This window comes from Chionomys nivalis, chromosome 4, assembly GCF_950005125.1.
Source record: "Chionomys nivalis chromosome 4, mChiNiv1.1, whole genome shotgun sequence".
Lineage (NCBI taxonomy): Eukaryota > Metazoa > Chordata > Mammalia > Rodentia > Cricetidae > Chionomys > Chionomys nivalis.
Window position 1 is genome coordinate 4,589,226 of NC_080089.1, and position 18,301 is coordinate 4,607,526.

At 35.0% G+C, this 18,301-nt stretch overlaps 1 protein-coding gene across 1 annotated transcript in view; it reads left to right on the forward strand.

Moving 5' to 3' along the window:
* Positions 1–18,301, forward strand: part of Gucy1a2 (guanylate cyclase 1 soluble subunit alpha 2) — a 387,804-nt gene that overhangs the window by 106,552 nt on the left and 262,951 nt on the right. Inside the window, exon 4 of the mRNA XM_057767100.1 lies at positions 306–1,024. Coding sequence (XP_057623083.1) covers positions 306–1,024 — 719 coding nt within the window. The remainder of the gene's footprint in view (positions 1–305; positions 1,025–18,301) is intronic.

Sequence of the window (18,301 nt, forward strand, 5' to 3'; positions counted from 1 at the left end):
GTGTGTTTTCATCTGGTAAGGATTAGTGAAATCATAAAGAAAAAGAAAAAAATTGTGTTGTTTAAATAATGAGATATTAAAAAGAAGATGAATTTCTATATCATTAATATTTTAAAAACTCCCACTCTGGGGGTTAAGGGGAAGGAAGAGATGAATGGAAAAAGAAAGTAGAAACTGGGGACTGAATACAGGTCTTCTTTGGGGGTATTACTTGCTTTTAATCACTTTAGATAAGCATCTTGAAAGCTATGTATCCAAAACCTTATAGCCCATGTTACTAACTTTTCTTTCTCCTTTACCATTAGGTCTGAAGTTCCAGGAAATTCAAGAAAGATTTGGTGAGGAATTCTTTAAGATATGCTTTGATGAAAATGAGAGAGTCCTTCGAGCTGTAGGTGGCACATTGCAGGACTTCTTCAATGGCTTCGATGCATTGTTGGAGCACATTAGGACTTCTTTTGGGAAAAAGGCCACTCTGGAGTCATCATCTTTCCTATGCAAAGAGCTCCCTGAAGGTACTCTTATGCTCCACTACTTCCATCCTCATCATACTGTGGGATTTGCAATGCTGGGAATGATTAAGGCTGCAGGAAAGAGAATCTATCACTTGAATGTAGAAGTGGAACAAATTGAAAATGAACAGTTTTACTCTGATGGCTCAAACCCAAGCAATTGTAGTTGTCTTTCTTTCCTTATCAAAGAATGTGAAACTATTCACATCACAAAGAACATTACACAGGGTACTTCTCAAGTTCCTGCAGACCTCAGAATCAGCATCAGCACCTTCTGCAGAGCTTTTCCATTCCACTTGATGTTTGACCCCAGCATGGGAATTCTTCAGCTTGGGGAAGGCCTGCGAAAGCAGCTTCGATGTGACACTCACAAAGTGCTGAAGTTTCAGGATTGTTTTGAGATCGTCTCTCCAAAGGTTAATGCCACCTTTGAAAGGGTCTTGCTGCGACTCTCTACCCCATTTGTAATAAAGACCAAGCCTGAAGCTTCTGGTACTGAGAATAAAGACAAGGTACGTAGTCATAGACTCCAAATGCATGAAGGGATCTAATGTAATGGATAATTATTTCAGCAAATTACATACTGGTCATAGTTGCAATTATTTAGGCAAGGAAGCTGGAAGCACTATTTATAAGATTACTGGTACCTGAATGTACGTAGAAAAACTTGGTTATATTCCCAGGCCTTTTACATAGTGTCTGCCTCATTTGTTAATTTATTTTGGCATATAAAAAGAAGACATGTATCTTTTTATTGATTTTATTGAGCTGTACATTTTTCTCTGTTCCCTTTCTCCCCTCTCCTTCAATCCTCTCCCATGGTCCCTATGGTCTCAAGAAGACACTTATTAATAATAGCCACAGCAATTACAAAACAATAAGACTCAATAAAAGTCTAACATTATAAATTCATAAATGTCTCTGTGGACAAGTCAAACTGTGAGAGAAATTTCAACATGTGGGGATTGTCCAACTTAACATTAAAAAAACAAAGAGAAAAGTCTGCTGCATTGTTATTATGATCTCTTTTAAATTTCAGTCTCAGAACATTCTATTTATGTCATGTATGTGTCAAAGGAAAGAAAAATCTATTCTTCCAATGTTTGCTATGAACTAATTAAATTTTAATGATCAAATTAAGAGTTATCCTCTAAACTACTTAATTTCTTGAGAAAACACATGCATAGTATTTTCAGTGTAGACTTCTATTTCTTGAGATCATTGGAAATCTTGGTCATAAAACTATAAGTAATTAATAAAAGATATCTGAAATCTAAATATAGCTGAGTTCAAGCAAACATCTGTCTCTTAGATACTTGTTTTGAAAAAGACAACAGTAAAGTCAATATGAAATGTAAGACGAATCTCTTGTGACTATTTTTGCCTTTTTGGTGATATACTTTGAGCAATCCATAGGAAAAAAATTGTATGCAGAGCCTTGTCTCCTGCTTGCCTGTTTCTAAATTCCCAGTAGTAATTCCCAAATTATCACACAGAGGCTAATATTAATTATAAATGTTTGACTGATAACTCAAGCTTATTGCTAATTTACATTTAAAATTAACTAATTTTTGTTAATCTATGTATTGCCACGTGGTCAGGGCTCTCCAGTCTTCTGGCATCTTGCTTCTTGGGTGACTGGTTCATGTCTCCCCTGACTCCTCCTCTCTTCACCCAAGTCCTCAGTTTGATTGTTCTGCTTAATCTTATCCTACCTTGCCATAGACCAAACAGCTTTTATTATTAGCCAATGGGAGTAATACACATTCACAGCATCTAGAAAGATCATGCCATAGCAAAAAAAATCATGTTAATTTTCAGGGTAGATGTTTGACTGTATAGTCATTTAGTTTCCAATAAGGGACTTTTCAATCTCTTTCTACCGGGATAAACAGAGCTATTTTAGGCTGTTCTTCTGGATTCCAAGTGATTTGGGGAAGCTGCTGGTTTTCAGAATGAACAAGGAGGAAGAGGGCAGAAACAAACAAAAAATTAAATAAATGAATAATCGATCTGAATGAAAAAAATAAAAGAAAAAGGGCATGATTACTCCTAGATGTGGCAGAGGAGACAGTTCATTATAGATACGTAGTTAGATACATAGTCAGAGGAAGGGATTTCCAGGAAAGTCCAGAGTGAACATGAGCAGATTGAGCTGGACCGTGTTCAGGGAGAATGAGGGGAAGAGATAGGGGAAAGAGGGGGACCAAGTGTAGTAGTAAGGAGGTCAAAGGTCCAAAAGAGGGCAGTTTGTGTCTGGATTACATAGGAAAGAGAATCTGGGGGAAGGGCAGCCTAGACCTCTCCTAGGGTTGGAGAGTTCAGGGTAGAGGGCAGTGTATGTGAGCCATACCCTGTAACTGGGAGAAGTCATGCCACATCAAGCTTTGCTATGTTAAATATGCACCTCAGCCTTTTGTCCTTAACACCACCCATATTCTGAAGTGTCTGCAATGATAACTAAAAAAAGAAGTGGCTTCTGAGAATCATTGTTAATGAGCTATTAAAGAGCTTTATGAATGATTAGTTTTATGATTTTGGAGTTTAGTGGAAGAATATTAAACAAGACATTGGAGAATGATAAAAATATGTACTTTTATCTCAAATGGCTAAATAAAGTGATCTAGAAAATTCACCAGTAACATTTTTGTCATATAAGTTCAATGGTTTGGAAGTACTTGAGGATAGACTTGGGTTCCCACTTGACACATTTTGATATTTTAGTTTAAAACTAACTAGTATTATTGATCCTATTTGACCACATAAAAATATTTTATTAATATTTTAATATGCATGCAATATGATTGATAATCACTGTGCATTCTGAAGCCTTTTCAGATTGGGAGAAACTTGTCAAATGTATATATTTTGACTACATTTGTAGTTGCTATTTATTTTTTTGTTTGTGTTTTGTTATTTTGAAATAGAGTTTCTGTGTGCAGCTGTGGCTATACTGGAGCTCACAATGTAGACTATGCTGGGACAGAGATCTGTTTGCCTTTGTCTCCTAAAAGTGCTAGGATTAAGGGAGTGCACGACTACCACACAGCTCTAGATGCTTTTTAAACCTATAATTATTTTAGCTTTTACATTTTGAGAATATCAAAACTATAAGTTTTGTTTTATAAACCTTTAATATTTTGCCAGAGATTTTGAAGCATTTTTGACCTTAAAGTAAATGCTAGACTTTTAAAAATTGCTTAAGTGAGAATATATTTTTACAAATGTTAATTTCTTTATATATTATACAGATTTAAGAAAAAAAAAAACCCTGCAGTTTAAAGTTACTGCTTAGACTTCTTCTATATTTCGCTGGGCTTGGAATTCTATTTAATTTGTATACCAGGATGAGAAATAGACATAATGAGATGATGACTCAAATGTCAAGGCCCCCTGCCAATTCCAATAATAAGGAACTGTGCTCATTGAGAGGATGCAATTATCATTTCAATATGTCGGTGATGGTTTAAAAATAATGTGATAGAAGGATCTTTAGTTAGAATGGAATAGTAATCTGTTTAACCTTATATTTACATTCGTGCTCACTCATTCATATTTGCCAGAATGAGGAATTTGTAATGTTACAGTTATCTCCAGTTGAAAAATTCTCAGTTAATGAGAAAAGCCTCTTGAAAAATAAAAAAATCTTTTGAATTAGTATGTCACCAGATACCCTGTACACAATTTTAAATATGCAAATAAGAAAGAAAATAAGACTTGAAAAGTATTTTCTGTTTGTTAAATTTGACCTTGAAAGAAATCATTTCTTCATAAAAGCTATCCTTGATAGATGAATCCATGTGCCGGTAGCCTCTCCTTCTTTAATCAGCTTTAATAAGAAAGTACTCTCTTAAGATAACTTTGGGACTCTATTAGCAGGTCTAACATTAAAGTCTTTCATTATTAACTTTCTTTGCCTATGCACTAATTAGTAAGGAGCCATCAACTGTTGTTAAAAAGAAGAAGCCAGCAGTTCATCTTAAGCCACATGATGGCAAAACATTTTCAGATTTAACTAAAATGCTTTGGATAAATCATGCTCTTTGTCATTTTTGCATTCCTAGTCACAGGTTAACTGTATAGCTGAGTTGAACATGAGTGATTTGATTAGACAGTAACGAAAGGAGGCCAGCATCCTCAACTCCAAAATATGGACTTGATCCTGCTATATGGGTTATGGGTGTACAATGGTAGAAACATTCATTTTTTTGTATGTTTTAAAGCTCAACTTCCTTTTCATTATTTTCTCCATTTAGCATAGGCTGTTCACTAAAAATGAATAATTTGATGCCTTAGTCAGTGGTTATGAATAGACACCCTGACCATGGAAACTTTTATATAGGACAGCTGGCTATAAATTTCAGAGGTGACATTAATGTAGACATGGTTTTGGAAAAGTACCTGAGAGTTCTGCATCTAGATCTGCAGGGAGCAAAAAGAATGAAAGGCAGCAGGACTGGCCTAGGTCTTTGACCTCTCACAGTGACAAACTTCCTCCAACAAAATCACATTTAATCCAGCAAGGCCACACTTCCTACTCCCTCTTATGTAGTATCACTCCCAGACTACCAAGCATTCAAGGCTGTAAACCTATTGGGGACAAGTCTTTTTGATACTGTCACATTCTACTCCCTGGCCTTCAAAACCTTATACCTATACTGTAACACAAAAACATGCATTTAGTCCAACTTCAAAAGTCCTCATAGTCTATCATAGTCGAACCCATTAAAAGTCTAAAATTCAAAGTCTCTTCTGAGACTTAAGATGAACTTTTACTGTAATCTCCTGTAAAATCAGAACCCAAAAGCAGATCATAGACTTCCAACATATAATGGTACAGAATATACATTAGCATTCCAAAATGGAGAAACAGGATCACAGTAAAAGAATTCTGGGAAAAAAAAAGTCTAAAATAAGGGCAAACTCCAAAAATTGCTTCTCTATGTCTGGTCATAGTGGTTTTTTTTAAATTTTTTTTTATTTATTAAAAATTTCCATCTCCTCCCCTCCTCCCATTTCCTTCCCACTACCCCCCTCCCTCTACAGTCCTAAGAGAAATCAGGGTTCCCTGTGAGAAGTCCAAGGCCATCCCCCCACCATCCAGGTTTAAGAAGGTGAGCATCCAAACAGACTAGACTCCCAAAAAGCCAGTACATGCAGTAAAATCAAAACCCAGTACCATTATCATTGGATTCTCAGTCAGCCCCAATCGTCAGCCACATTCAGAGGGTCCGTTTTGATCACATGCTCATTCAGCCCCAGTTCAGCTGGCCTTGGTGAGCTCCCATTAGATCAGTCACACCGTCTCAGGTGGGTGGACGCACCCCTTGAGTTCCTGACTTCCTTGCTCTTCTTCTCCCTCCTGCTCTTCATCTGGACCTTGGGAACCCAGTCCAGTGCTCCAATGTAGGTCTCTGTCTCTATCTCCATCCATCACCGGATGAAGAATCTATGGTGATATTCAAGATATTCATCAGTGTGTCTATGGGAGAAGGCCAGTTCAGGAACCCTTTCTTCTGCTGCCCAAGAACCTAGCTAGGGACATCCTTTTGGACACCTGGGAACTCCTCTAGAGCCAAGTCTCTTGCCAACTCTAAAATGGCTCCCTTAATTAAGATATCTTCTTCCCTGTTCCCGTATCCACCCTTCCTCCATCTCAACCGTCCCACTCCCCCCGGCTCTCCCCAATCCTCTCCTTCTCCCTTCTCTTTCCCCCTCTCCCCTTCCCCCACCCTACCCCACCGCCACCCCTGTGCTCCCAACTTTTGCCTGGCGATCTTTTCTACTTCCAATTTTCAGGAGGATAAATATATGTTTTTCTTTGGGTTCACCTTATTATTTAGCTTCTCTCGGATCATGAACTATAGGCTCAATGTCCTTTGTTTATGGCTAGAATCCACTAATGAGTGAGTACATACCATATTCGTATTTTGGGGTCTGGGTTATCTCGTTCAGTAAAGTGTTTTCTACTTCCATCCATTTGCATACAAAATTCAAGATGTCATTGTTTTTTACCGCTGAGTAGAACTCTAATGTGTATATGTGCCACACCTTCTTTATCCATTCTTTCCTTGAGGAGCACCTAGGTTGCTTCGAGGTTCTGGCTATTATAAATAGTGCTGCTATGAACATAGTTGAACAAATGCTTTTGTAGTATGATTAGGCATCTCTTGGGTATATTCCCAAGAGTGGAACTGCTGGATCCTGAGGTAGGTAGACTCCAAGTTACCCGAGAAACCGCCATACTGATTTCCAAAGTAGTTGCACAAGTTTGCATTCTCACCAACAATGGATGAATGTTCCCGTTACTCCACATCCTCTCCAGCATAGGCTATAATTGGTGTTTTTGATTTTAGCCATTCTGACTGGTGTAAGATGGTATCTCAAAGTTGTTTTGATTTGCATTTCCCTGATCACTAAGGAGGGTGAACATGACCTTAAGTGTCTTTTGGCCATTTGTTCTTCTTCTGTTAAGAATTCTCTGTTCATTTCAGTACCCCATTTTTAATTGGGTTATTCTGAATTTTTATGTAGTTTCTTGAGTTCTTTATATATTTTGGAGATCAGGCCTTTGTCTGGTGTGGGGTTGGTGAAGATATTCTCCCATTCAGTAGGTTGCCTTTTTGTCTTAATGACAGTGTCCTTTGCTTTACAGAAGCTTCTCAGTTTCAGTAGGTCCCATTTATTCATTGTTGCTCTTATTGTCTGTGCTGCTGGGGTTATATGTAGGAAGTGGTCTCCTGTGCCCATGTGTTGTAGAGTACTTCCCACTTTCTCTCCTATCAGGTTCAGTGTGGTCAAATTTATATTGAGGTCTTTAATGTATTTAGACTTGAGTTTTGTGCATGGTGATAGATATGGATCTATTTTCATTCTTCTACAGGTTGACATCCAGTTATGCCAGCACCATTTGTTAAAGATGCTTTCTTTCTTCCATCGCATAATTTTAATTCCTTTATCGAAAATCAGGTGTTCATAGGTTTGTGGATTAATATCCAGGTCTTTGATTAGATTCCATTGGTCAACATTTCTGTTTTTATGCCAATACCAAGCTGTTTTTATTCCTGTAGCACTGTAATAAAGTTTGAAGTCAGGGATGGTAATGCCTCCGGAAGTACTTTTATTGTATAGGATTGTTTTAGCTATCCTGAGTTTTTGATTTTCCATATGAAGTTGATTATTGTTCTTTCAATGTCTGTGAAGAATTTTGTTGGGGTTTTGATGGGAATTCCATTGAATCTATAGTAGAATTGTCATTTTACTCTTATAAAGGAAATCATTTAATTGGAGTAGTCTGACCGTTTTAGAGATTTAGTCCACTGTAATCATGGCAGGGGCCATGGTGTAATGCTGGTAAACATGGCACTGGAAAAATAACTGAAATTTCTGCATCTGAATCTGCATGAAGCAGAAAGAGAGAAAGCCACTGGGGTTGGCTTGGCCTTGAAACCACAAAGCCCAGCTCTAAAATCACACACTTCTGCTACAAAGTCCACACTGACTCCAGCAAGGCTTCACCTTCTATTCACTCCCAAATAATGCCACTACCTAATGGCCAAGAATTCAAACTTATGAGCCTTTCTTATGCAGACCACCACACATGACTTATTAAAATTAATAGATATTAATATATATACATATATATATAAAATTATACAGACAATATTTATTTGTAAATATTTAGCTGGCATGTATGTATGTGAATCATGTGCTCACAGAGATCATAAGAGAATATAGGAGCCTTGGACCAGAGTTAAATAGTTGTAAAGTGTCATATACTTGTTGAGAATTTAGTGTAACTCTTTTGAAAGAATAAAAGTGCTTTTAAAAGTTGAACCATCTGTCCAGCCCCTTATTGATTGTAAACTGATTCACAATCAATACAAATTCAGTTAGAAATACTTTTTGGCTTGTGCTTTGATTTCTTGAACAGCATTCATATTTAACATTGTTCTGTACATATATGAAATAGACTTTTTTTGGCTACACAGTCTTATGGTGATCTAGAAAAGTGATTGGAGATTAGCATTTAATCATATAATCTTGACCCACTAAAAGACTGAAAGATACTCTAAGGTTAATTTCAATGGAGCAGACATGCATATAGAGTTCCATTAGAAGCCAAGGTAATGATGGCCAACAAAGTCTTTCTCTGTGTGTGAAGTCACAATGCATGGTGAAAATGTCAGCTGAGTGGAAAAAAATGCCTGCGAGACACTGATCTTATATAAGTCTTTATAATTTCTGTTATGTTTTCCATATGGAAAGAATGAAAGCAAGATTAACAATATTTGTATTCCATTTTTGGGGGGAGGGTTTGAGACAGGGTTTCTCTGTAACTTTGTAGCCTGTCCTGGAACTAGCTCTTATAGATTAGGCTAACTTCAAACTCACATAGATCCACCTGCCCCTGCCTCCTGAGTGTTGGGATTAAAGGCATGCCACCACCACCTGGCTTATTTGTACTTCTTTTTAAATTTATTAATTACTTTTCTCATCATTGCACCAAATTGCTTAACAGAAATAATTTACAGAGGCAAAGTTTATTTGGCCTAATGGTTTCAGAGGGTTGCCATCTGTGGTAGTGGGGACAGCATGGCAGAGTTCATGCAGGAGTCTGTAGTAAAAGCTTCTCACATGTTGGTGAATGGGAACCAGAGAATTTGGGTAGAATGAGAAGTAAGTATACTATTCAATGACTTGTATTTAATGATCTTGTGCCACAGAGAAACCCTGTCTCGAAAAACAAAAAACAAAAACAAACAAAAAAAAAAAACAAAAAAATATGATCTTGTGGCCCCAAAATATCTTAACCTGTCAAATAGTAACATATGATAGGACTCTAGTATTCTAATACATGAGTTTAGGAATGACATTTGATATTCAAACTATACCAGACAGATACATTTATATGTGGCCACTTGCTCACACTGATTCCTTTCTCTTCTATAAATTTCGTGATCTAGTGAGTTCAGATTAATCTTCAAAGACAGCAGAGGGATTTTGCTTGATCTATCATGAAGAATTTATGTTATTATTGAGGATAATTTAAAACACTTCTCTGACAGCTTAAGTATCGCACCTGAAAAAATTACTTGTGAGGATTAAGTGGTATAATCCATTTAAAATTCTTAACATCTTCTGCTCTAGGGCTAAGTGATAAATAAATATTTATGATTCTCATTTCTGCCAGTCATTTCTCATTTCCCCTTGTGGCATTCTCCTACCATTTCTCTGCATCTTTCTTGCCTTATAGAAGAAAGTGCTTACTACCAGCAGTAAATTTAATAATTTAAATAAATTGTAGTCTCACCAATGTCTTAAAAAATAGGGTTTGGGCTCTGCTTTTCATCTTCATATAGACCACAACCTTTACAGATATTTTTATGTTTTGCTTTGTACATGCATATTTTTATTCATTAAAATTTATCATTTCCTTTTCATACTTATGAAAATTTTTAGTCGAGTTTTATTACACATATTCACTGATATCTTTGTTTTTATTTGTCATAGCACCATGTAGTCATTTCTAAAATTCCAGAAAGGTTATCATGGGCAAACAGAATGGCAGCAATAGATTTTTCCAAACAATAAATTAAATGGATTCTTTTTTTATTTATAGCAACACTTCAAAGAACTTTAATAACATCCTGAATGGAGGCCAGAATTTGAAATATATCATCTCTGGAACAGGACAATACCATTGTTATCTTTCTCTACTTTCATTCTCAGCATTATCATTGAGAAAAAGAATAGCAAAATCAGAATTCTTCATTATTAAAAATGTCTTCATATTAGACTTATTTATCTAATATCTGAATAAGTCTTGAATAAGAATAACATTTCCAAGAACCCAGGAATAAATTACCTCACCTTTCTGTTAGCAAATTGATTTCTAAAATGTTCCTTCCTTTTCTTTAGACAAGTAAAATCTTATTTATGATGTGACAATCTAAAATTCCAAAATATATTTATTAATTTTACAATACCATGATGAAATTGCTGAAAGACAAATTTCAGTTTGTTGTCAAGATCCATGATTGACTTCAAGTTAAATTTAATTTAATTTAATGAAGTGCAAACATTTCATTCTTTTCTGAGATCATAACAATTGATTAGAGAATATGAAGTACTGAACTTTGGATTTGGTGGGAGATGACTTGACTTTTTTTCTATACATTGCTAAAACACCAGACATAATTTAATTCAAACTGATTTGGAATCCTCTTTGCTCTTCTAAATACATGAGGTACTTTTTAAATGTGATATGTTCTTTAAGGATTTCATACAATATATTTTGACAACAATCACCCTCCACTCTTTCCCCCAACTTCTTCCAGATCAATCTCCATCTTCCCTAGCTCCCTCCACTTCATCTCTTCCCTTCAACATATGTCTCTTCTGTGATGTTTCCTGATCCCGCTGTTCTGTAGATGTATCAGTACAGGCATTTACAGTCAGCTTTTCTCTGCACTTAGATCAGATGTGGCTTTTGATAATGGTCCTCATCTACTAAAAGATGCATCTTTGGAGACAGGAAAGAGTTAATCTTACCTTTGTATATAAGAGTAATTATTTAGTATACACTTAGAAATTCTATATCACAACTTATCATATACCCAAAAGAATATATATGTAGTATCTTTAATTTCAATTTTTCTGTTTCTCACATTTCTTGAACTGCCTTTAAAAATAGACAACACAAATTGAGATTTTTATGTATATGCTAGCTGTGTTCTCTCTTCTATGCCCATGCCTGGTCAGTGTTCTCTTGCTGTGAAGAGACACCATGACCATAACATTTATAAAAGAAAGTACTTATTTGGACTTGCTTACAGTTTCAGAGGTTTGCTCCATTATCATTATGGTGGGAAGCATAGTGACATACAAGAAGTCATGATGCTGGTGTAGCTGAAATTCTACATCTGGATCTGCATACAGCAGAAAGAGAGAGCCACAGAGCCGGGCTTGGGCTTTTGAAACTGTATAGCCTGCTCCGGAGGCACACTTCCTCCAAAAAGGTCACATCTACTCTGCCAAATAATGCCACTCCCTAAGCATTCAAGTATACAAGCAAATCAAGGCCATTAATATTGTTCCTATAAAGCTCCTGTATTTTCTATAGATGATTCCTTAACATTTAGACTCTTAAGAGCATGCATTTTGCCAATTTAAATTTTTCTTTCCAAAATGATTTCAATTTTGAACTTAAAAAGGAGATGTCCTGTCTTGAAAAATCAAAAAAAAAAAAGGAGATGCCTTCTATTAGACATCAGATTTTATTTAGTTACAGTATAATAGATTCTGAAGGCAATAATTAGTCTCTTTAGTTTAAAAGATTCATACTATCTTCATGTAAAAATTGTTGCTTTGTATTGAGGTAAGAATACATTTTTTAGTCAGTTGTTTTATGATTCAAAGAATTAAAAACTGGGAATTTGTTTGGAAGATTACCTAACTTTCTTTTGGAAAGGATTTCTCATTGGTAATATTTTTTAGTGAACATATTATAAGATATTATAAGAGAGTACACCTGACTTACAAGGATTATTGGAAACCTTTTTCTATCCAAAGATTATCGGTCTCATTTATGACCAATCTCTGCCTCTATTGGTAACCATTCCCTGACTTCCATCTGTATACATTCGACTTTCATCGACATTTCTGTCATTGTAACAATAGAATTCACTGGGTTTCATCCATGATGTAACATGTATCAGTAGCCTATTAATTTCTGTTATTAACATTTTCAAGCCACAGATATGTACATAGTGAACAGTGCCTATCATTCATCAATTCACTGGTGGAAGGACATCAGATGAGTTTAGGTTTGTGTTATTATGAGTAATATCACAGTGACAACTCACATACAAGAGTTTTCATCATCATTTCTCATTTCTCTTGGGTGACTCATAGGAGAGAGACTGCTATGTCACATTGGAAATATTGTGTAGTTTCTTTAAAAAAAATTACTAATTGTTCTCTAAGAAAGCTATATCATTTTCCATTTGACCATCTGCATATGAAGTCCAATAGTTTTATAACTATACCAACAGTTTATATTGTTTTGAGTAATCATCTTCCTATGGAATGTAGTATCTCAAGTTTTAATTCACATTTATCTTATAGTTAGTGAAATAGAACATTTTAATGCTTATTGATAATAGGTTTATTTAATTTTGTTATGAATCATCCAGCCATTTCTCATTGCTGTTGTGTTGGTAGGTAAAGACTAGTTTTTAAATAGATGTTTCTATTTTACTTGAAAAATGGTACCCCCAAATCTTCATTTTCTTTAACAGTGTGTTCTTGAGGAGTATAATTCACTATATATAATTCACTATATGTACTCTTGAGGAGTATAATTCACTACTTTCTAGTTACTGAAAAGAAGTAACATTAATGTTCAAATCCCATGAGGGTCTTGGTTTTTTTTCCTTCTCTCCTAAAAAAAAACCATGTGTATTTATCATTTGTGTAAAAAAAATATCTGACCTTATTTTAAAGACACAATAAAAGGAAAAGAGTTGACCTTTTACTCTTGCTCTTTAAGAGTCAGGAACTCAGTTCTTGACAGGATATGCTCATTTGTATTGTTACTGATGGCTTACTCTAAGAAGAATGTAATTACATGTACTGCTTTTTCAAAGGATTGAGATTTCAAGTACACATTTTAAAATTAGGAAAATATTAATGATTCTCTGTTGGCCTATCAACACAAGCTTATAAAATCTTCCATTTTAAGAAGAATGGTGAGGATTTTTATGTCTTCATAAACATAAGAGAGAGTTTATACTGTAGTTCATTGTACCTTGAATTTTGCATTTTTTCTTAGTATGGATAAGCATACATATAAACCTATAATTGCCCCAAACAAGAGATAGAGAAAATTCATACAAACATTTTGCATTTAAAGGATTTGGAGGGTCTAAAGATACAGCTTAGTTGCTTGGACTGTCTTTTAAGCACAGGGATGTGAGTTTGATTTTTCAGAACACAGATAAAATAAAAACACAAGCACAAGGAGTACTCTTGTAATCTCCAAGCTTTTAGAGATCTTGTATACTATATACTTATTATTCTGATATATTGTCCACTCTATATTATTTTATATATACTACTTATATCCCACATCACCTCCAAAGTAAACAAAACCTTCTGAAGTTAGATATCTTCTCCTTTTATTTTATATTAAGAGATAATATCAAATAAATTATGTATAGTTCTTATTTTGTGTTTCTTTACAATCTTCTTAGTTTTATGGAATTGCATAGTTAATTGATTTAAAATCTTTAAATCTGTCACTTCTCCATTTGTAAGCAGATAATGCCTTTTTAGACTTGAATAGACAGTACTAACTTATATAAGAGAATTAATTTTATCTCAATTGGAGAAAAAAATCTCTCATTTGTTTTAGATAAGGATCACTACATACTATAAAAAATGTGTTCTGTTTTCTTAAGCGAACACAATCTCATAGGCTTCATGTATGATTTATCTCCTTTAGTTTTCCCCAGGCATTTCTTTGAAGAGAATTAGTGTTTCACAGTATGACCTTCTAGCTAATGCACTGTTTAACTTATAAAGCTGTTTTTCACCCCTATTATATACCAATTTAAATTAATCTAATTTTAAAATGTGTTGTGCCACTTCTCAAAATCTAAATATAGAATATTCACATATCAATTTTGTTTCCCTCAGCAACTAACTAAGTAATTTCAAAAGGAAGGGATGATTAAATGGATTTGTTTTGAATTGTTCTTTATAATCTGAGTAAGGCTCAGATCTTATTTACTGAGGAGAAAAAAATAAATCAGAAACTTCTAAATTCTTTTGATATCAAAAATGAATGAATACAATTTTAAAATGACACTCAGTAATCTAATTTATGTCATTGTTTTATTGTTGGTATTTAATATTTGTGGTGATTTCTTGTTTTAGCTAAGACATTATTTTCAAAATATGCTATTTGTCTGTATTTTAAAATGGTTTTAATCATTAGCATAGATTCTTATCAGAACATTAAGGTATCCATAAACTATTACTATTATAGTATTAGAAATATTTTTAACTATAAGATATTTAAGAATCAGTTTATTCATCTTGTTCAAAATTGGGTTGAAAATTATCTAATAATTCTTTCTGTGTTTCTTTTAAAATTAAACAAAATATTTTAAGATTTATATTCATGTAACTTAAATTTGAGATCCAGAATTATTGACATTGTTTATCCATTAAGACAGTTGAAAATTTAAATTAAAATTCTTCCTCATTGTACACAATTGACAGGCAGTAGGAGAAAATATGTACCCTGAAGATTTGTCAGAGAGAAAGCAGTAGTAAGATGTAGCAAAGCACCACAGTTATTAAGAAGAACTGTGTAGTTTAAAAACAAAAAGTTATTCTTTAAAAGTAGGGTTGAAATATATATTTTTCTATCTATTTTTAAAAGATTATTTTACTAACTAGATCATTTAAAAACTTTCTTTGGATTTTAATTATTTTAATGGATCATAGTAACAACAGGGTATACACCATTCTTAAAAGCAGCGTGATAGCTCCTTGGTCCGTTTCAAAGATCATGACTTCAAGGGGGCAGTGATAAAGATGGCAATGCATGCTTGTTGTGTGCTCAGTACAAGCACTGTTTCAAGAATGCCCATTTTATCATTGAACCCCCAACATTTCTGTGAGATGGGTACTGTCACAATGTCTCACCACTTATATGGATTTGACATTAACTATTTTCTATAATCTTAGAAAGCTAAGGGCTTATGTTTCCAGAAAGAAAAAAAAAGTTTTTATGAGCTTCTCAAAGCTTCTAGATTTAGATGAGGAAATTAAAATATCAAAAGGCTAAGAAAACTTTCCAACATGATGTAACTAGTACCTTCATGAAAAGTGGCATTTGAACTCTATAGTCTGCATTATATGTCTTGAAATAAACTTTAGTAGATTATGCTGATGTAATATCATCCAATATATGTTTCTAACATTATTTTGCAAGATGAAACTGCTGTAGGCATTATAAAATTCTTATTCTTGTAGAGTTTAAAATGAATTTGGAAAACATGAATATAAGCATATAAATGCCATAACATAGAATATGTGAAGTTCTCCCAGGCTTTATTGTGACTGTGAATTTATAATCCCTTTATTTTGATACAAGCTAAATTCTTTCTAAATATTACTTGTAAATGATTGTTCGATTGTTCTTTAATACAATTATTTATTGCCACATTTTATATTGATACAGTTTTCTAATATTTCCTCCAAAGCTCTGTCTGCTCTGTCTAAAACACGGGTATAATTTAAAGTGGTTTGTACCCTGTTAGAAAACTATATGAGATTCACAGGGCTTGGCCTGTTGCTTGGTCGTGGATCTCTGCATTTGGTTCCATATGTTACTGGATGAAGGCTCTATAATGGTAGTTGTGGTATTCACCAATCTGATTACTGGGAAAGGCCAAATTTGGGCACCCTCTCTACTGTTGTTTACTGTTGATCTTAGCTGGGATCATCTTTGTGGATTCTTGGGAATTTACCTAGCTCCAGGTTTCTTCCTAAACTCATAGTGGCTCTCTCTACCAAGATCTCTCTTTCATGGCTCTCCCACTCCATCTCTCTCTCCACTCGATTATCTCATTCCTTCATCTCCCATTCCTTCCCCTTTACTGCACCCTTTTGTCCCCAGTTTGCTCAAGAGATCTCTTCTAATTCCCCTTCCCAGCGTGAACCATGAATCCCTCTTATGGGCTTTCTTGTTACCTAGCTTCTCTGGAGCTGTGGATTGTAGTACAGTTATCCTTTGCTTTCTGTCTCCCACTTTCTCTCCGCTCAACCATCCCATTCTCTCATGTTCTCATCACCCATTTCCTGTGCTTTACAGTTTCCCTTACCCCCCAGTTTACCCAAGAGATCTCCTCGAATTCGCCTTCCCAGGGTGATCCATGTATTCCTCTATGGGTCTTGCTTATTACATAGCCTCTCTGGAGCTGTGACTTGTACTCTGGTTATCCTTTGCTTTATGTCGCTCATGGGACCAAACTAGGCCCTTCGTGTGTGGGAGACAATGGTGAAGCTAGGACTATGTGAGGGGGCCCTGGACCAGAGTCTATTTCTGGTACAATAGCTAGCTTGTTGGAGCCCATTTCCTGCGGTGAGGTGCCTTGCTCAGCCTTTTGTTTGTTTTGTTTTGTTTTGCTTTGTTTTGTTTTTGGAGACAGGGTTTCTCTGTGTAACAACCCTAGCTGTCCTGGAGCTAGGTCCTGTTGGCCAGACTGGCCTCAAACTCACAGAGATCCACCTGCTTCTTCTGCCTTCCGCGTCTTCGGATTAAAGGCGTGCACCACTACTGCCCGATTTCTATGCTCAGCCTTAATGTAGAGGTATGGGGCTTGGTCCTGTCCCAACCTAGTATACCCATGGGAGCCCTTACCCATTGGGAAGAGTGGATGGGAGTTGGCTAGAGGAAAGGTGAGGGAGGAGGAGTGGAAGAGAAAACTGTGGTTATAATGTAAAATCAAATCAAACAAATAAGTAAAATCTAAAAACCCAAACACTATATGGAAAATCCCAAAGACATCTTAATTCCTCTTTATAATATTCCTCAAAGATACAAAGGTATTATTTTTCTCAACCTTATTTTTACTGTGTTGGTCTGACTGCAAATGCTCTTGGCAGAAACCTAGTCCATTTTTACTCCCATGGAAACTTCATATTCCAAGGCAGCTTGTTTTATCTTATTTTAAAATTGGTTTGGTACATCTTGCTAGTATGCATTCCCACTATAATTTAGCTCTCCTTTTTCTCCAATAGAATGTTGTTGTGCTTGTATCATTTTCCTTTCAAATTTTAGTATTTGCTAAGGTGAAAATTGAAAAGAAATACTGCTTTCCATTCACTTTCTCCATGTTTTTCTTCAAAATTTTCCTCAGTATTACATTTAACCTGTGAAATATAATAGACTTATCAGGCATGTTTATAGGTATAATTGTTGATCCTCAAAAGAAATTCTGAGATTTTAATTGGCCAGTCACATATGTGATCCATTTGTTCCTGTCCTCTGTATTTTCAGCCAAGCATTTCAAACATGGATCATTATTTTATTGCTGACATTGAACAGCAGCCTTTCATTAAATGTTAGGTAGTGATTATGTGATTTTGAAATCCATATTTATTTTTCAGTCCAATTTATGTGAATTCAAATAACATTTTGATAAGTATGGTTCAATTGTAAAACAAAACACATGGTTAAATTATCTTTCATTAATTAGTGTCCATATTTAAACACCAATTGCTAACGTAAAATAATTTGGTTATTTAAACAACAATTCTCTAGCCATCAGTGTAATCTGCCTGGTATAAATGAAAAAATTACAAATAAAAAGCTGATAAAGTAATTTCTTAAAAGGCCCTCATTCATGGTCTTAAGGTCAGCTGTGAACATTGTCCATGACACAGGCAATTTCACCTTCCTATGTTTCTTGTTTATTTTCTAGTGTGTTCTATAATGAATGTTACACAATTATATCTTGAGACCCCAGCAGTCTCTCTCCTTCCCTTCTTTATTGTCATTGCTACCTGATTGTGTTCAGTTAGTTTGGTTGGTGACCATTTATTGAATACTTCTTTCATTTCAAGCACATAAAAAGTAAATATGAGTATATCACATTTTCAGCTCTAGGGGAATCTTGCAACATTCATTACAGGACTCTGTGTGTGTGTGTGTGTGTGTGTGCGTGTGTGGTATATATGTGTGTGTGGGGGAATGTGTGAGTGTATTTCTT